Genomic DNA, 20,973 nt, shown 5'->3' on the forward strand with positions numbered 1-20,973 from the left:
CAAATGCTCATTTTTCTATAAATTCCCCTCCCTCCAATCATTCCCCTTTCCCTCTTTTTTTTTATTTTTTATTTTCACTTATTTCTTTCATTTATTGAAATTAAGTTGGTTTTTTGTTTCATTAAATTTGTGTTCTTAAGGTTTTTTTTTGTGTTTCGTTATTTATTTAGTATTTCACTGCCTTAAAGTTCTATCTTTTTAAACTATTCTTATTTTATTTTAGTTTTCCTATTTAAGATTTTCGGGTGATTTTAATTTTTTCTTTGGATTTTTTTCTTTTTTCTTTTTAGTACTTAGCTTTTATAATAATTTTTGACTTTTTACGCCATTTGGTTTTAATTTTTATAAATGTTGTATTCTATAACATGTTATATGAAAAATGGAATGACTGCATTTGATTAAAACTAAAATTAAAATTGAAGTAAAAGGATAAATGTATTTATGAAAACACATAAATTATTTTGATATTTATCTTTTAAAAATTTTCAAACTTCAAGGGGTAAATTGAAACAGTTCATTACCGAAATTGAAACAAGTGAAGCTAAATTAGAAAAGAGACTTGCTAGGTACAGCGGAGAGAAAGAGATGGAGAGATGCCTCTGGTGTTGAGCACTTTGCGAGGATTGGCGGCAATGATGATGACCCTCCAGACCCAAGTGTACCAACTGCCACCCACCACCCACCATGTCTCAACCTTCAAACCCAAGGGATTTGGACCTCTCAACCGCTTCTCAACATGTACCTTCACCTTCACCTTCACCTTCCCCTTTTCATTCCCACTTCTTGTTGTTGTAGCCGCTTCTGCTAACTTAAGATCTCAAACCAACATTGTCAGTTCTCTGAATGGCAAGTTTGAGATCTTGGGTTCCGAAAAGAAACTTTCTTGCTAGCTTTTGTGTTTCGATTCTTGTCTTGGACCTGAACGTTCCTGCATTAACCGATGACAGTGATAACGTTGGGGGTGATGAAGTATCGCAGCTTTGTGGGACACATATGAGCTTCCTTCCTCCGCCGTACGGAAATTTATCGAATTTGGTCTGCAAGCCTATTTGGAATACCTTTATCTTGAGGGTAAGTTTGATTGTCTAAATGAATATCACCGACACCAAGTCAGTGTATGTTCATCAGCATAGTTAGGGTTTTGATGAAGTAATTAAGATACGAGTAATGCTGCAGTCGTGGAATGTACAAGTATCGTAAAGTTGTTTTGAAAATTAATGAGGTTTACTATTAAAAAAATATTATTTTTTTACGTAGATTTCATATTTATTTATTTTTTTTAAAAGTGATTACGCGGCGTTTGCATACTCACGACTGTAGCTATCATTTTTTTTTAAGATATTTACTTCTGTTTGTTGATCTTATGCATGATGCTTGCAATTTATAGTGTGAAGTTAACATAACAAATGCTTCGAGTGAACATTTCTTTCTCTTTTTCTTTTTCTTTTTCTTTTTCTTTTTCTTTTTCGGTGCCTAGTTTTGATAAAGAATTCATGATTCTGACTCTTGAATATTTGTTTATTCCGTGTGGATGAGGGGGAAAATCTCTGCCTTCTGTTCTGTTGATGAGTATGTCCCTTGTCATGCTAATATATTGACATGTTTTGTTGCAGTACTCCCAGAGTGAAGATCATGTTCTGAACATTATATTATCAGCTGTATACACCACTGGGTGGGTGGGAATGGGATTTTCCAAAGATGGAATGATGGTTGGTTCCAGTGCCATGGTTGGATGGATTAATACAAAGGGTCATGCAAGAATCAAGCAATACTATTTGCAAGGTTCCAAGCAAGGGCAAGTCATACCAGATAAAGGTGAATTGCCACTCACTGGTGTTCCTGCTTCTGTGGGGCTCAATGGGGAAATGATTTACTTGGCATTTCAGTTGAAATTTCAAACTCAACTTGCTCGCCAGCCCACTGTCTTGGCTTTTGGAAGCTCATATCCAAAGAACTCCCACCTATCCGAGCATGAGGATAAAACAACCATCATGGTTGACTTCTCGGCAGGTTGTTGTTCATTGTCATTTGGCTCTTTTTTATATCAAATGTTCCCTTTTGCTTTTTCACTTGGTAAACTCATATCTATAGAATTGTAGTGTTTCCATCATTCCTCCATTTGCAATCACTCTAAAAACAGGCAGTATGATGCAATGTCGAATGCCATAAAATGATAAATGTCTAGAGTATGTCTTTCTAATCCTAATTAATAGATTAGCAACTCACGGTTCGACAACATATATAATTGCTCCAGTCAAAGTGGCTCATTGTTCTTGACTTTCAAGTTCCTTTTGGCGCAACCAGTGACACCTACTGATTACTTATGTATTGCAGGGCACAGTCTGATATTGCTCTTTCACTTTCACAGGTTCAGTGTCCATTGCATCCACTGATACTGGCCAGATGAAGAAGAATCATGGGATATTGGGTATAATCGGATGGGGTCTGATCCTTCCTATTGGGGCACTTGTCCCCAGATACTTGAAGCATAAGGACCCTCTATGGTACTACCTTCATTCTGTTTTTCAATTTGTGGGGTTTTGCATTGGCCTTGCCGGCGTGGTACTTGGACAACGACTTTATAACATAATACAAGCCGATTTTCCAAAGCACAGAGGCATCGGAATCTTTGTTCTTGTACTCAGTATTCTTCAGGTTCATCATAGACTCTATTGTGTAATCGAGAAGTATATATTTGTAAATCTATTTATTGAGACATTGATATAGCACTGATGTGGAAGCCTTCCACTTATAAATGTGGTAGTTTTGTTCAACACCTCATGCTTGCAAATAATTCTTTGGGGCCACACCCCCTGGTGAAAAGTCAGGAATTTAACCAGTTCCGTATAGAAAAACTTTCAAATGTGCGGTGCACGGAACCAGGATTTACTTTGTAGGGATAGGTCCGAAGGGCCCTATCTTGGAGAGGTTCCCGACATAAAAAAAAATATATAGTAGTTTTGTTTAGTGTTATACCTGTACATATATCAACAATTTGCATATATACAACTTTCCCCCAATTTTTGTTTACCTGTGAAATAGAAGACGATATTCATTGAGAATTATTCTTCGATGTTCAGATTCTGGCATTCTTTCTACGGCCAAACAAGGAGGCCAAGATCCGCAAGTCATGGAATGTGTACCACCATTGGGTTGGGAGGATTGCCCTCTTCTTTGGAGCTTTGAACATTGTGTTGGGAATCCAAATTGGAGGTGCAGGGAGAGATTGGAAAATAGGCTACGGATTTCTTCTGGGTGTTATTATTGTTGCAGTCATTGTTCTGGAATCAATGGCATGGATGAGAAGGTCAGAGAAGACAACTACCATGGATCCATCCTTCCAAATCAATCCAGTTGAATAAATTACATTCAACTACTTTTATTATTCAAAGCCCACTTTACTGAAACAGGTTAATGGAGGATCTGAAATTATATATAGCTTGTACTGATTTGCATTTTTGGAAAAGCGTCAAAGCTTTTTGAATCTCAGTCGACTTCAATTTTCACAGCATCTTGTTCCAACTTGGGTTTTGATTCTACCCTTCTAACAAGTCCAGTGCTGATGCTAGAGACTTGCTTAAAGGGCAGGATTAAATTGATAATCTCAATGCCATCTTCCCCCTCAAGCTAACTAACAGAGTGATGGACCTCCTCTTCCTTTAGTAATGCTATTTTTCATCTTTAAGTTTTATCCTTCATAATCGCATGCTGGTGTAATTATGTAGTAGTTGCCACATGAAAAACCAGATTCCTGCTGCGAGAGTTAACTGTAATAGGATATTAGTAATGATCTCCCACCCCTTATGTATATTGTAAACCATGTTTAAGATATATGAAACGTGCTTAGTAGAAGATGAAATTGTGTAAAAGATTGTCTATTATTACTTAAAAAAATTGTTTTATTGTTGACACTTGTAACACGTTGAATATGGATTGATATATGAATTGATGATAAGGAATGGATACAAGTGAAGAAATAGGTTGCCTGCTTCAAGGGTAGGCTCCTCCAGAAGATTAGAGAGAGAGGAGAGAAGATGAACAGTAGAGAGAAGGAATCTTGTAAATTCATGCATAACCAACCCCTTTTGGTGCTACAGTAATATAGCGTTCCACTACTAACGGAAAGGAAATGCTTGTAAATGAAAGACAATACCCCTAATGGGCTCGCAAGCCCATGAAATAAACTCATAATCCATTAACTCAACTAACAGATCATAAGCCCATAGACTACTAACAGATTACTTATAAAGAAGCCTTTATTCCTTCTTGGCCCAAGGCCCACTGACCAAACCTTTACCTTCTGACTCAACACTTTTTTCTGACTCAACACTTCTACTTGTCTTCTTCTCAACTACGCCTATATCTTGTCTCTTCAACTCAGAACGATGTGTGACAAAGCCTCCCACTTTAGATCACCTTGCCCACAAGGTGAGGGAAGGATATCTTGATAGCCTCGTAAGCTTCCCAAGTCGCATCGTCCTCGCCCATCCCGTGCCACTGAACCAATATCTTGGTCTGAGGACTATTCCTCACCTTGCGAACCCTTTGGTCCAGCACCTTAACAGGTTCAGGCTTGAGGGCTCCGTCAGAATCCACTGGTGGTATGGTGGGGATCGCCACGATCTGTGTTCCGAGCTTCTTCTTCAGCTGAGAAACGTGAAAAACAGAGTGGATGGCCGCGGTTTCGGGCAACTGTAACCTATACGCGACTTCTACAACGCGATGGGTGATCTGAAATGGGCCATAGAATTGTGGCGCCAACTTCAGATTGCGACGACGAGCTACCGATGACTGCCGATACGGCTAGAGACGTAAGTAGACCCACTCTCCCATTGTAAAAGCTTGTTCCTTCCGTTTCAAATTAGCATATTTCTTCATGTGGTTCTGTGATTTTTGTAGATTGTGCTTTAATAATTGTAGCATTTGATCCCTAGCCCTTAGGTTTTCCTCCACCATTTCTATTTTAGCTACTCCGAAGGTGTAGTCCAACAACCTAGGGGGACAATAGTCGTAGAGGGCTTCGAATGGAGTCACACGGGTTTATGCCTGTTGACTAGTGTTGTACCAATACTCTGCTAGGGGAATCCAAAGGACCCAATCTTTGGGTCGATCTCCAGTAAAACACCTCAGGTAGTTTTCCAAAGTTTTATTGACAGCCTCGGACTGCCCATCTGTTTGAGGATGATAGGCAGTACTAAAAGATAGCTCCACCCCCTGAATTCTAAACAATTCTTGCCAAAACAGACTAGTGAATGTGTTGTCCCTATCAGATACAATTGACTGGGGCATCCCATGCAGCTTCAATATGTTCCAAGTAAATAACTGGACCATTGTTTTAGCTGTAAATGGATGAGCTAGAGGTGTGAAATGTGAGTATTTAGTGAGTCTATCCACCACCTCCTAGACACAATTTTGTCCCTGTGAAGAAGGTAAGCCTTCTATGAAATCCATTGAGATCTGTGACCATGGCTGAGAAGGAATAGGTAGTGGCTGCAACAAGCCACTAGGTTTGGACTAATCTGCCTTCACACTTTGGCACGTGTCACAACCCCTAATCAGATTTTTAACATTAGATTTCATACCCAGCCAATAAAAGTCCCTCCTAACCCTGTGCAAGGTCTTATCATAGCCTGAATGACCCCCCATAGGGCTAGTATGCAGCAGGTGCAACAACCTTTGCCTGAATGTTGGATCCTCACCAATTACTAGTATGTTCTTGTAAAATAACAACCCACTTCTCACTGAATAAGTAGCAGGTAAATCACCCTTTTGACACCTCAACAATAGGCCTTGCACCCTTGAGTCACTACCATACCCGTGTCTAATCTCCTCTAGCCAATCCAAAGTTGGTAAAGAAATAGTAGAAAGGACCACTTCTTCCTTACAATTCTCCCCTTCCACCCTCCTGGACAGTGCATCAGCCACTATATTGTCCTTTCCACTTTTATACTCTACTAACACATCGTAGTCCATCAACTTGGACACTCATTTTTGTTGCATGGGAGTGCTCACCTTCTACTCTAGCAAATATTTAAGGCTTTGGTAATCAGTCTTCACTACAAAAGGCTGTCCCAACAGATAGAGCCTCCATTTCTGCACTGCCATCACAAGAGCATATAACTCTTTTTCATAGGTAGATAAGGCTAACACCCTCCCCTTCAAGGACTTACTGTAGAACACTATTGGTCTGGTTTTTTGCATAAGAACAGCGTCAATAGCACTTCCCGACGCATCACACTCTATTGTAAAGGATAGGGAAAAATCTAGAAGCATTAACACCGAGGGTTGAGTTACTGCCCTCTTCAAGTTTTGGAATGCCCCTTAGCTTCTTCACCCCACACAAACTGATCCTTTTTCAATAAGTTGGTAAGAGGTGCTGCAAGGCTGCTATAGCCTTTAATAAATCGCCTATAGTACCCGGTGAGGCCAAGGAACCCTCTTAGAGCCTCTAGTGAGGTAGGAAATGGTCAATCTTTCACTGCTTGTAGCTTCTCTGGGTCTACCTTCACCCTATCTGCCGAAATTACATGCCCCAAGTAAGCCACTTCCAAAGTGGCGAATCTACACTTTAACATTTTTTCCAACAACCCATGATGTCTCAACACCTCTAGAGTAAGCCTTAGATGCTCTATGTGCTCTTGCAATGAACTGCTATATACCAAAATATCATCAAAAAAAAATCAACAGAAACTTTCTCAAGTATAGTTTAAAAATGTCGTTCATTAAACTCTGAAAAGTAGATGGTGCATTTTTTAGCCCAAAAGGCATAACAAGGTACTCATAGTGCCCCTTATGAGTCCTAAAAGCGGTCTTGTGGATATCTTCATATTTGACCCGTATTTGATGGTACTTCGAATGTAGATCAAGTTTAGAGAAAAATTTAGATCTGCTGAGTTCATCCAGTAGTTCCTCCACTACTGGAATTGGGAATTTATCATTCACAGTCACATTATTTAAAGCTCGATAATCCACACATTCTCCATGAACCATCCGCTTTTCTCACAAGTAACACGGGAGAGGAATAGGGACTGGTACTAGGCCTTATCACCCCTGTACTTAGCAATTCTTTGACAATCTTCTCAATCTCATCTTTTTGGAAGTAAGGGTATTGGTAAGATCTTACTGACAAAGGTTTAGTGTTTGGATAAAGTGTAATAACATGGTCTTGAGCTCGGGTTGGGGGTAACCTCTTAGGTTCACCAAAAATTTCTTTATACTGGTCAAGTAGCTGCTGTACAGCTTCGGGCACACTCCCAATTAACTTCTCTTCCTTGGCTTCGATCAACTGTAACAACACCCCCCTTTTTTCCTGCTCATGGTTCTGATTTATATTCCCTTCTTCAATTACAATAGAAGGGAATAACCCTTGCAAACAAACAGCCTGCTCATTATACTGGAATTGCATGGACAGCTCCTTGAAATTCCATAATATGGGCCCTAATTCCCTCAACCATTGTACTCCCAACACCATATCACATACCGCCAATACTAACACATAATAATCGATAGTGAAGGTATGGCCCTGCATTTTAATTCTAACAATAGTACACTTCCCCTCACAACCTACTAAATCACCATTGGACACCCTAACTCTTATTTTCTCCCCATTATTCACATTCAACCCTCCCTTTTTAACTACAGAGGGATCAAGAAAATTGTGTGCTGCTGCCAGTGTCTATCAGCACCACAATTTCCTGATTTCTCAACCTTCCTTTGATTCTCATAGTCTTATGACTTAAAGACCCTATCAATGCATTAAGGGAAATTTCTGGTTGGATTGTATTGGTGGTCAGATCAAGTATTTCATCATCTTTTTCATTTTCTTCTACTGGACAGGTCATATCCACGGATTTCTCGGTTACCTCCTCAATCAAAAATATCTTAGGCTGTTGACACTTATGTCCTAAGTTCCACTTAGAGTCACAGTAATAACAGAGCCCTTTTTCATCCACTTTCATTTGTTGTGGTCTGATTTTCTATATAGGGACAATGGCTTTAGAACCAAACCTAACATTGTTATTTGTTGCTGCAAGGGGTAATTTTAGAATTCCAGTGTCACAGTTGTGGTGGATTTTTTTTATGGATGCCTACGTTCTCCTCTTGAATCTTTGCAAGGCTATAAGCTGTTAACAGATTGTTTGGGTGAAACATCCTCAATGTTAGCCTTATCTCATCCCTTAGCCCGCCAAAAAAAAAACTTAGTTTATACCCTTCAGACAGCCCTCTAAGCCTATTAGACAGTGACTCAAAGTTTGATTTGTACTCTTTGACAGATCCAATTTGCTTCAGCCTAGTTAAGGCCTTCATGGGGTCATCATATGAAGATGGCCCAAACCTCACCAATAAGGCCTTAGTAAAATCCCCCCCACTCTCTTAGAACCCTTGACTCTTCAAGATCTTGGAACCAAACTAGAGCTTGGCTCTCCATATAGAAGGAGGCTAACTTCAGTTTATGTTGGGGCAAGGTGTTATAATATGAGAAAAAATAGTTGGTTTTGTATATCCATCCGTTTGGGTCATCACCACTAAGAGTTAAAAAGTCAAGCCTTACCGGACGCGGAGGGGATTCACCCCTTGTTCTACATATACCAGCTGCTGATCCTGACCTCTTGAAGATGATTCACCGCGAGTCCAGCCACTGCCATTGTTCTTCTGTTGTAGCTCCACAGTTAAGGCAGCCAGTTGCTGCACTACCGCTTCAAATTGCTTCTTGAGGGCCAGCACCTCAGTCTCCAACGTTTAAATTATGACTCAGTGAACTGTGTGAATGATTTCAACCCTTCTTGTAGTTGATTAAGTCGAGTGTCTGTCATTTTTCTTTTACTGCTTGTAATCACAGGTTACTTGGGAACTTTGTCTCTAAATACCACTTGTAACACGTTGAATATAGATTGATATATGAATTGATGATAAGGAATGGATACAGGTGAAGAAATAGGTTGCCTGTTTTCTAGGGGATGCTCCTCTAAGAAGATTAGAGAGAAAGGAGAGAAGATGAACAGTAGAGAGAGAAAATGAATCTTGTAAATTCATGTATAACCAACCCCTTTTGGTGCTACAATAATATAGCATTCCACTATTAACAAAAAGGAAATAGAACTAAAGCAACTGACTATCACTAAACAGTAAATGAAAGACAATACCCCTACTGGGCTCACAGGCCCATGAAATAAACTCATAATCCATTAACTCAACTAACAGATCATAAGCCCATAGACTACTAATAGATTACTTATAAAGAAGCCTTTATTCCTTCCTGGCCCAAGGCCACCGACCAAACATTCACCTACTGACTCAACACTTCTACTTCTCTTCTTCTCAACTACGCCTCTATCTTGTCTCTTCAACTTAGAACGATGTGTGACAACACTACAATGGAATAATTAGCGATAAACTTAAAGAAGAATTACTAAAAACTAAAAAGTGATACCAAATCAATGAGATAAATTTGGGATTTGAATCCTTATGGAGTTCTTATTCAAGCTCCAGGATTTAGAAGACATTATCCATCCATGGCTTGAAAAATAGTTCGATTCAAACGAATTCTACCAATCCAATTTAAATTGATAAAAAGAAATGATATTTTGAGTCTTAGAATCCAAAATTCACATAAATTATTTTTTAAAAAATATACTATTTTTTTTCAAAGAATATGCACATTACCCATCCTAAGATTACATCTCGCATTACTCATTGGTAAAAAGCTGAACCAATCTCAATAGATTTTTTGAATCACTCATAATATAGTTTGAACTAATCAATTCATACCTGTACTAGCTGATTCAGCACTTTTGAACACATTCCAACTTACTCAAAATTGGGCATCTTTTGAATTGTGTTTGAAAAATGAGTTTTTTCTTTCTTGTACGAAAATATGATAAAATTAAGAAAAATTATATTTTCAAACCGGTGTGTAGATTACACCATCCACATTACTTAAATGGTAAGATTACATATATAAGATTTAAAATTTAAAATTTATCTTTCAAATCAAATTATGTCATGCAAGCATTTTACTAGGTTTTTCTACATACCGGCTTGAGAATAGAATAACTCTAAAATTAAACATACATTAACTTTTTCCTCCTAATTTTCAATAAAAAGTAGGGAAAAAATTAACTTTAAATCATTTAGTTGGGAAAAAAAATTAGGAGATGAATGATTGGTTCGTATTTACCTTGTACCTTAATATACTAAACCCAACTTTAATCTACAAAACTAAAAATCTCCTATTTGCCAGCCTCCATAACGCGAAAAGGATATACACACAATATTAAGGATACACAATATTTTTCACAACATTTTACACAACCATGTTTTAAAATAAGAGATATTATTGTAAAATATCTCATAAAAGTAATATCATTTTACAAAAGAGTAATGATATATACACAACATAATGCACAACATATTACACAACAATGTTATAAAATGAGGATATTTTTGTAAAATGATGTTATTTTTATAAAGTGTTTTACAAATATACCCCTCATTTAAAACATAGTTGTATAAAGTGTTGTGAAAAATATTGTGTAAATCATTTTCCTTTACAAAAATACCCTTATTTAAAAGGTCTTGCTACGGAACCGTTTGTCCCCTGATTTTGACCGCTAATGCATTTTGTTTTCTTTTAAATATTAAAAAAAAAATGCACTAACAGTCAAAACTAAGGGACAACCTAGCATTTTCTTATTTTAAAACATCATTGTGGTTGTGAAATGTGTTGCATGATCACCGTCTAAAATTAGGCCTGAGGTATACAAGGTCACTGCTGCCACGGCTGATATAGAGAAAATGATATCGATACAACACATTTCACAACACATGTTTTAAAGTGGGGATATTTTTATAAAGTGATGTTACTTTTATAAAATATTTTACTAAAATACCCTTCATTTTAAAATATGATTATGTAATGTATTGTGAAAAGTGATGTGTGTTTATCATTTTTCAAATAATATAAGCAAAGGTAATATTCTACAAGCCACTCCAGACAAGTTGAGCGACTCAGGAGCATTACAGTGAAAGATATTACCGAGTTTATGCTTTTCTACTAGCACAAGGCAACTGTGATCGTATTTGCATATTGTAATTCAATAATCAACACAAAAGCAACAGCAAATATGGGGCCAATAAAAACACCTACCATTTCAGTCAATTACGGGTCTTCACTTAACGTATCCAAAGCCAAGATGCTTTATAATCTCAGCTCTTCTGACCAAGGCTAGGATGCTGCCAGAGCTGAGAAATCATGAAAAATATGAACAATTACACGAGCGCACCCACACCCACTTATGATCATCTGGGTGCTCAAATGTGTGCTCATATCACTAACAACGTGAACTGTGGCACAACCTTTTATCAAGCTCTCTTGAGTCAAATGAGAAGCAATTCCTTGATCAAGAAATGAATTCCTTTTTTGTTACAAGTGACCAGGAAATGATCAAATGTGCAAATATGAGGGAAATGTGATATGCAGCAATTCGCTATAAATTGGTAAGTGCAGCTACCCACTTTGGCTTTTGCAAATCAAATAAGGTGGTGAAGGGGAAAATGGAGAAAAGAAGATACCCTTCAATGTTTCTAAGTAAAAAAACTTTAACATCACACAGCAATTTAATCAGAGGAATAAAAATAGATCATCAAATACCATATTTATAGGACTCAAAAGTTGTTCTGACAGAGAAAGCAAAAGAGACGGAGCTAGCAAACATGAGACAGTGGAAGGATCAGCATTAAGGTTGATCAATGCAGGAAGCACATGGGCAGCCGACAGATGTTCAAAGTCCGGCAATAGATGTATGATGTCGGGAGAAGTCTAGGTTAGCACTCAACTCTAAAATGCAACCCACGCCTTTTCATACAACCCGTTGCCGCGCTTAAGCACGGCATAATTGTTGTAGAAGAGGTTGCGAAAGTCGCAATGCTATAACTATAACAAGGACAGGGGCCCCTTCCTTTCCCCTAACTTCACACATTGTCACTGCCAACATATTCTTCCTGCTCATACCTTTTACTTTTTCAACATCATATCCACAACTTGAAATAGTACATAATTAAAACAAAAAAGAAGAAAGAATCAACTAGGAAAAAAACAAAACATAAATATAGATTTGAAACAATCAAAAATTAAATGAGATGTTTATTTATCAAAACGTTGAATACGGCTTGTGAAAGTCGTGAAACAAGGAATTTTTGGGGACAAATAACATCTTAATTTACCTTAAAACTAGCAAGAATATCATCAGAGATTTAAACTTCAAATCCCTCCATAACAATAATAAAAAGCAATGGCAGCCGAGAATAATACCAAAATATTGAAGTACCAGACGCTATACTGCAAACATAAAGCAATAACAGTTCAGTTCAGAAAAACCGAATATAAAGCAATGCCAGTCAACAGTAACCCACAGATTAGTTCAGAAAATATGAATCTACAGATGCTGGTGCGCAGATACCACAAGATTGAGAGTTAAGCAACTAAAAGGGAAGGTTAAAGGGAAGGCATTGGTGATGCGACTGTTTGTGTGATGAAGCTTCGTCTGAATAGTGGATTTGAAACCATTTTCAAACCCGTTTCATGAGTACTGCGTTTGGAGGCCCGCCGGGATCCGAAAATAGTTTTCGGACGGGCCGGTTTCATGTTGCAAAATCCGACCAAAAAGAGAAACGCAAAACCATATGAGAGTTGATAGATCCAAATCCGATTTCCGGAGAAGAGAAAGAAGGAATCAACGTGGCCTGGAAAAGATTGTCGGAGTTAATAGAGGCGTCGGCGTGGAGAAGAAATCATAGGAAGAAACTGGGGGCGCGGGGAAAGAGAAGTGAGAAACGAAAAGGGTGTAGGTTTACGCGCACGAGCAGTTCTATTTGTAAACCGTACAGATGGGCTGGGCCAGTTTAAGAGACGGGCCAGTCCATTCCACGACCGTATTTAAAAAGGGCGCAGCAGTCTCACGAGCTTTTAGTTTTTTTTTTTTTTTTTTTTTTTTTTTAAAGAAACTTCGATTCATTGAAATTAAACAATACATAATTTGTCAATAGAGATGATAGGAAGAACCTCGAGAGGTCTCTCCTCCGTCCATATATGTTCAAAGTCTAAAAACAATGGCAGTTGAATAAGAGCAACCAACTTGGCTACCGTGACAAAACTATCTTGATGTCTTCAATTATTTGTCATGTCCAAGAGGAATCTACTCTAGTAACATTAATAGAATCCACCACAGCCTTAGCATCCCCTTCCAGTACCACCTGCCTAAATCCCAACTCATGACATAAATTAACAGTTCTCAACAAAGTGTAACTCTCAGCAACATAAACAAATCTGACAAACTTCTTTGGAACAGCAAGCACAACCTCCACATCTCTCCCCTGTAATCTCTAATTACAATACCAATCCTCATCCTCTCCCCCACTTTGCATAAAACATGAATGATTCCTCCTCTCTTTGTAAATTGAACAAATTGAATTCTCCACAATCTGTTTCTTAAACAGATTTTCTTGGTAGGTAAGATGCCATTGAAAGCTTTCTACACTAGTTGTTTGACCTTACTTGTGCTTACTAAGTTCCACAATTTCCTCCATTGTTCCTCATCCTGGACACATCTTAAGGACTTCCCATCCATTTGTTTTTTTTCACCAAATCAGCATAATAAGCACTTTTCACAAAAAAAATCCCCTTCTCTAATAAACTCCATATAATTTTATCTTTAGATCCTCTTCTCTAAAAACTGCATCAATCACTTCTTTTTTTCAAGGCTTGTTCTCCTCATCAATTAAAGCATCTACTGTGGCATTAGACTCAAGCTTGTTTTGGGAGTCTGGATCTGATAAGTATAGGGACTAGGCACCTATTTGTCCCTCCAAACTCTAATACTCTTTCCATTCCCAACCCTCTAAATATATCCATCCTTAACCAAATCCATGACTAACCATATGCTACTCCAAATATGAGATGGACAATAGCCTAACTTGGCATCCACTAGCTGACCATCTTTAAAATATTTTTCTTTATATATACGCGCCACCAAAGAAGAGGGCTCCTAAATGATTCTCTGCCCTTGTTTAGCATGTAGAGCTCTATTAAAACAGTTAAGATCATGAAAGCGTAGCCCTCCCTTGCTTTTTGTTGTACCAAGCCTATCCCAACGTTTCCAATGTATACATTTCCTATCTTTTTATGATTCCACCAAAACCTTGCAAACATGGCTTCAATTTCTTTAAGGACCTTCCTACCACAGTAGATAAACCCAAAAACTTATTATAGTTGTCACAAGTAAGCCCTTTAGCATGTTGAGAAATAAACACCTTTGCAGCCGCTTTAGTATTTGAGCTAAAGAGAATAGAGATCTTTTGCTTATTAAGGGTTTGTCCTAAGGCATCTTCATATTGCTTTAGAATATGAAGGATATTAAGCCATTCCTTTTGTTTTGATCTCAATCGTCAGCAAATAAAATATGGTTGATCCTTATACCTCCCTTGAGATTGCAACTCACGAGCTTGCTCCTACAAATTTTTTTTCTTTTTTTTTTTTTTTTTGAATTGCCTTAAACTTATTATTAGTGCAACTATATTTTTTTTTTCTTTGAAACATTTTTTAAACACCTTTTAAAAAATTTTAAACACATTTTTTTTCTAGTATGAAAGAGTAAGGCTATAATTTGGTGCTGAGTTCATATCAGTTTATCTCAAACCAATCATTGATGAGACTCGCTATTTTTTTTAACTTTCTATAAAAAGTTAAATATATCTCAGCCTACTTCAAATATTCAAACACATATCTCAACCTAATTCATATATTCAAACACATCTCAACAAAATCTACAAAACATTATTATTTACATATCAACTCAATACCTAGACACAACCTAAATTTTTTCACGAGTCACAAGTATGCATTTTTTTTTTTTTCAAAACAATTGTATGGGGTTTACTCTCTTGTATAAATTATTTTTTCTAGGCGAATAAGGTTTCCGATGGATGACATAAGTAGAAAAAGGCTTAGGAGAACTCTCTCTCTCTCTCTCTCTCTCTCTCTCTCTCTCTCTCTCTCTCTCTCTCTCTCTCTCTCTCTCTCTCTCTCTCTCTCTCTCTCTCGTAAAAAGTCTCCAGATTTGAGTTTTGCCGGAAGAGGTGGCCTTCTCTTTCTCCATCTTCTTCCCTCCTTTCTCCATCTACCCACTTTGTCTATCAAAATAGTTCTCTTTTCTTCATTTTTTGTTGTTTCCTTCAAGGTCAAAAAAGACAGATCTATAATTTTTTATCAACTATTGAGAGATACGCGCAACACAAGAAGACTCTCAGGTCGTAAATCTTTCAGATGATAGTGACGGTTTTACAAAAATCACCGTGCGTGGTTCTCACTTGCCACCCGTTCCGACAATTTTTCTTGCCACACGTGCCAGATCACCAGAATCGCCATCATCAGATCTGACTTTTGTGGCTGAAAAGAGACAAGTGTGGTGCATTCACACGCCATCACAAATTCTGAAATCTACCGGAGTTGGTCCAAACTGTAATCCATTTTTTTTTTTTTGCATATATCTTACTGCTTCTCTTACTGTTTTCTTTATCGTTTATTATAAAAAAAAAAATCATCTATTGGACGTTTGTGTGTAGATCTTTAAAGAGTATCAGCAGTAGTGAAGATCATACCAGTCACAAAAGGAAATAGTGTATTGCTGGAGCTCCAAATGTATTAATTGGTTTATGAGGTAATGGTTGATATGGGGATATCCCTGCATGTATCTGGTCATGAATATAAGTTTTTCTAATGAATGAATAATGACATTTTCCTTTAAAAAAAAGGTTTCCATGCTCATATTCGAAAATTTTTATGAATTTATTGAAAAAAGTAAAAGATTAGCTTTCAATCCAAATATTTTTTAAAAAAGAAAAGCAAAGTTTCGTATGTTTAAAAGTAAATCGTCTAAATATTTGCCTTGGTTTCCACTATCAACAAATATATATCTTTATATATATATATATATATATATATATCAAACAAATTTCACAATAAAAAAATAATTAAAAAAAAAAAAAACTCTGCACAAACTTTTCTTCCAAACATGTTTCCTTATCTCAAAAAGTTTCTGAATGATTTCAAAATATTTTTTTAAAAAAAGAATTCAATTCTAAACTATTCAAAAGTGATCATATGAGGGAGATGTTGTACTTGGAAGTTAGAATTGCTAATTTCTTTCTTTCTTTATTTTCAAGAACAAAATACACATGTATTAAAGAAAGGATAGTGTTAGAGCCATCGGGAGTGACGCCCGACATTATCAGAAGGCTATTTTTTATGTATTTTTTTAATCTCTTTAAACACTTTTAAAAAAAATCGCATCATTTTCAAATACTTACTTAATCATTAAATAAAAAGAATAAAATAAAAAAATGAATATGTAAGAATCATCGAGAGAATATGTCGATGAATTTAGTGTTTTTGTGACATACCAGTTTTGGTTTTAGGGTATATAAGTAAATTTTTTCTAGTAAATTTATATTTTTAGAATTTATATTTTTATGATTATAGTTTTATCAGAATTTATATGTACTTTATCTTTATATTTTCTATTATAGTTGCGATTTATGATTTGTTAGAGTTTTGTTTTAATAAGGATTTTTAAAGTGTATCAGATTATGTACTACGGTTTTGTTTTGAAATTTAAAGTTTAAAATTTTTCTTCTAGTCACCGAACCTCATCACTTTGTTAGCCTCTATTGAGAACTTCAAACCACCCAACCCGTGTGTTTCTCTCGGTGATTTTGTTTGTTTTGCTAGCGTCCTAGTGGAACACCAACTCTAGTGCCGTGTATTCCTCTACTCATGCACGTCTATGCTCTTCTAGGGTTTCTCTAATTTCTCTATCACCTACCATTATAAATATCGCTTACCCCGTACGAGAGGAGTATCTCGTGAGCCACTCCAAAGCATCAGCTTCTGAAACACCTAGAGTACCAAAACACTGCCGTTTAAGCCTTAGATTCTTCCAACCGCCGCCGACCACCATAGGACATCAGAGCACCACCCGTGGAACCAGAAACTGCCGACCAGCTCAGCCCCAGCACACCCACTCCCTTCCGGTAAGATCTCGACCGCCGCAGCCTTGTTTTTGTTTCGGTAGTTCTCGGCTCAGTCTCTCTCTCTCTCTAAACTCTCTCTCTCTTTCTCTCACTCGGTGCCGCACCATCGTAGGAACCTCCAGTCGCGCCGCCGACCACTCCCAGCCACCAGAACTGCCGTCGAGTTAGCCCCTCTCCCTCGGTGAGCTCCTCCATCGCAGACCCTTTCTCTCTACTCTGTGTTTTTGGTTGCCATGTACTCGGGTTCTTGAAGAACCCGTGGGTTTCTTTTTGATGGGCCTTGGGCCTTAGGCCCGTATGGGGTTGGGATGGGCTTATTTTTCCTGTTTGGGCTCATGTAGTACAGTATTATATTTATTGGGCCAGAGTTTTGACTTTTTGCAGATTATAATAATGTTTAATTGAATTTGATCTTATTTTATTTCAATAATTATTTTAGTGAAATTTATTGAGTTTAATATTACTAGTTGAGTTATTAAATAAATGTAGTTAATTAAAGGTTTATTTTTTTTAATAAAAAAATGTTTAAAGAATTAGAAATATGTTTTAAAGTATAATGTTAAGTCTAATGTTTGAGTTAAATTTCCTTTGTCAATTTAGTAAGATTTTAATAAAATTTCTATGTTAAGAATTTAGTGGAATTGGTTAAGTTTCTTATAAGATTTAATAATTATGTTGAGAAATGAAACTTAGTTTAAGAATTTAAGTTTTTGTGAATTATTTTAAAATAGCTCGAGTATTTCTACTAAATTATAAATTAGTATTTTAAGTAATATAAATACTATGAATTATTGATTTTAGTGTTAAACAAATATTGGTTTGACTATATTTTAGAATTTCGAATTTAGTTAAGTAAGATATTAGTATTTATTTATTTCCAAACATTTTAGTGATAGTTATTTATTGAATATAGGTCTCAAGTTACGAAGTTTTATTCAAGAAGAAACGCATCGAGGTAAGTAAATTTGATCATAAATTAGGATCATCACAATTAGCTTATATGTATGTATTATCCAAGCCAGTTCATTGACAGCCACTATTTATGAACCGCTCATGTCATGTGCAAGCATGTCATCTAGCATAGCATACGACCATGTCATTCCGCATCATGTTTAAATTCAGAATTTATGATTATGTATGTAGTATATCATGCATCTCATGTGTATAAGACACGTAAGCCATCTTAATTTTAAGTGTAAGATAAGTTCAGATCAGTTAATAAGATGGTCATTCAGATGCATGGTACCAATGCAGTTCAGTTCAGGGTGGATGTGCAAGCCACGAACTCAGTCGTGGTCCACCATAATATGTCAGAATACTATCAGCGGCTCCCCTTGCGGCCGCGGGATGTGGGGCCGGTGCACAACCTTGCACACAGGGTTAAGTGTGTTGGCCAGTCAGATAAATCAGTTAAATCAGTCAGAACAGTTCGTTAATTCAGTTAAGATAGTCATACATAGCTTAAGCATCAGCATGAACAGTCATGAATTTTTTTTAAGCTCAGTATGAAAGTTGTTATGAAAATCTTATGTTCATTACGTTTACGTTGTGATAAATTTCTTACTGAGTCATCGACTCATTTTAGTTTATTTTCATGTTTTTAACCACCCAGGTGAAGATGATGATTACGAGCAGGCAGGCCAGGAGTAGAAGGAGCATTTATTTTTTTTTAGTTCAGACTTTCTAAAATAAATATGTTTTTATGACATGAATTTATTTCAGTTTATTTCATTTAATATTTTGGAAGACAGTTTTATTAGACATTTTTTCGCATAATAAAAGTTCAGTTTTTTTAAATTATGAAATTATGGGATCTATTACCGGATTATTTTTATGGAAAATACGTGGCACTCCTAGCCTACGGGAAGGGGGTGTTACAGTTTTCCTTAAAGAAAACTAAGGTGCGATTTCTTTCCTAATAGAAACCTAAAATATCAACTCTCTCAACGCAAACGGCCTCCCCATTGTCTTGATCCCCCTCCCCCTCCCCTTCCCCGCTCTTCCGTGTGATTGCACTTGTCTCCATACCTCTAACCTCCATTTTTAATTTCCCTAGCTCATCCTCCTTTCTCTTCTTTGTTTTGAATCAAGCTTTTCTAGGTATATTCCCTCTCACAATCCACCACCAACCCACCCGACCATCACCACTAAATTAAGAGAAATGTTTTAGTTACAAAAAATCTCACAAAAATAAATTTACAAACTAACGTATCTTAATAAAGTACGTTAAATATATTTTATCATCAAAATATTTTTATAATCTAATATATCACGTCAATCCACGTCAATTCGTAAGTTCACCTTTATGAAATCAATTTGTAACTGTAGGACTTCTCTTAAATTAAAATCCATTCACCTACCGAAATTAGCTGAAAATAAGGCGCGCATGAGCTACACACCATATTAATTATAGTCGGTTTTGCTCCTCAGCCATCCCCCTCACCATCTCACTATTTTCTCTTTCTATATAACAGTCTTTTCCTTAATTTTCTTTTCCTTAATTTGCTTTTTGGATTTTTTTTTTGTTTGTTTTTCAGGAACTCTGAAGCTTAGATGATTATGATCTCTACACCAAGTCATTATCGGAAACTGGCCACGGGCAAGTTCGGGGAAATTATTGACACCTTAGTACTCTATAGCTAGCCACCTTGATGATGCACATTGATGATGCATTGGTTGATGCTCGTAACGTTGGGGATTTTGTCGGTAAGGGCTTGCATACACAAAAGGTGAATTTGCAATTATTTGATTACGACCCTTCACGGTATGATGATCTTGTCCATTTCATTTGAAATTCGTAGTATATATATTGAGTGTAAAATAATGTGTAATTTAGTAATTTCGTGTTTATGTTGATAAAGAAAATGATTAATGCTGTTATATAAAATGGGTCACACATATTAAGAATCAATACTATCTGATACTATCCGAAAAAAAACCCACTTGAATAACTAAGGTGTACGATTAGAGACACTTTCAGCATCCACCACCTCTAGCGGTGTCATCGTAGTTCACACAGCTGTGCAAATTGTAAATAAGTCGTCATTTAAGATGGGACCCTTTTTTGCATGATATGAGTGGGGACCAAGTTTTTTATCCCAAAACTTGATTTCTTTTTCACTTTAGCTCTGTGATTGTTGTAATGGAGTGTTTGTTGAGAAACCTTACCACCTCCTCATGTATCTTGCTTTTCACTTTTTAATGAAATATTTGCTTGAGTAGGGGAAAAAAAGAAGAAAAAAAAAAAGCATACGATTACATTCGTCTTACTTAAATTTTGCAAGGTGCTTGTATGAAGGACTGAGGGGGCTCCAATTCATGCTCAAAATTTAGTTTTATGAATTTGTAACTACCTAAATGTGGCGCTTTAATTCTGTTGTTTAACATTTAGCATGTATAATTTTACTGTATTAATTTTCTTTGATGGAAGTTTTTTACCTGAATAAGCAATTTTTTTTTTTTTTTTGGATAGATCTGAATAAGCAATGTTAAGTATCGTTATAAGGTGTATATGTTTCGTGATTTCATCAGTTCTCTTTGAAAATATAAATCCCCCGATAAAAATAAAGAGAATTTCTATTTGCAATCTCTAAATAGAGATTATATGTGCAGACTATTTATTAAATGAGAAAAAATATCATTTTAGAAAGGATATTTTTGTAATTTTAAAAAATTTTAAAGATAAAATTGTCTAGACTTGCATTGCAGTCCTCAAATGAAGACTATACATAACATTGCTCAAAAATAAAATAAAATTTTCAACTAGATTATAGATTACTCTAACTTTTTAGAACAGAGTGAAATTTGTATGGCCTTAAATTATATAAATTATATCTCCCTTATTTTACAGCTCAGGTTTTTCATAAAAAATGATTTTTACAATATTCA

General features: G+C 36.4%; 1 protein-coding gene and 1 long non-coding RNA gene across 3 annotated transcripts; one reads left to right on the forward strand and one right to left on the reverse strand.

The window, feature by feature from the left end:
- The first annotated feature begins 462 nt into the window (after positions 1 to 462).
- Positions 463 to 3,852, forward strand: LOC121246564 (cytochrome b561 and DOMON domain-containing protein At3g61750-like). Its single transcript, XM_041144739.1, has 4 exons — positions 463 to 1,071; positions 1,614 to 2,010; positions 2,369 to 2,655; positions 3,081 to 3,852. The coding sequence occupies exons 1-4, from the start codon at positions 844 to 846 to the stop codon at positions 3,360 to 3,362; spliced, it is 1,194 nt and encodes a 397-aa protein (XP_041000673.1). The 5' UTR covers positions 463 to 843; the 3' UTR covers positions 3,363 to 3,852.
- LOC121246565 lies at positions 3,336 to 11,615 on the reverse strand. Of its 2 annotated transcripts, none has more exons than XR_005937136.1 (2): positions 11,147 to 11,615; positions 3,336 to 3,754 (listed from the first exon to the last, which is right to left on the reverse strand). It is a non-coding gene; the product is annotated as an uncharacterized LOC121246565 (long non-coding RNA). The 2 variants fall into 2 exon arrangements; XR_005937135.1 differs by having other exon boundaries at positions 3,336 to 3,767.
- Between the last annotated feature and the right edge of the window lie 9,358 nt (positions 11,616 to 20,973).

This window comes from Juglans microcarpa x Juglans regia, chromosome 1S, assembly GCF_004785595.1.
Source record: "Juglans microcarpa x Juglans regia isolate MS1-56 chromosome 1S, Jm3101_v1.0, whole genome shotgun sequence".
In the NCBI taxonomy this organism is placed as follows: domain Eukaryota; kingdom Viridiplantae; phylum Streptophyta; class Magnoliopsida; order Fagales; family Juglandaceae; genus Juglans; species Juglans microcarpa x Juglans regia.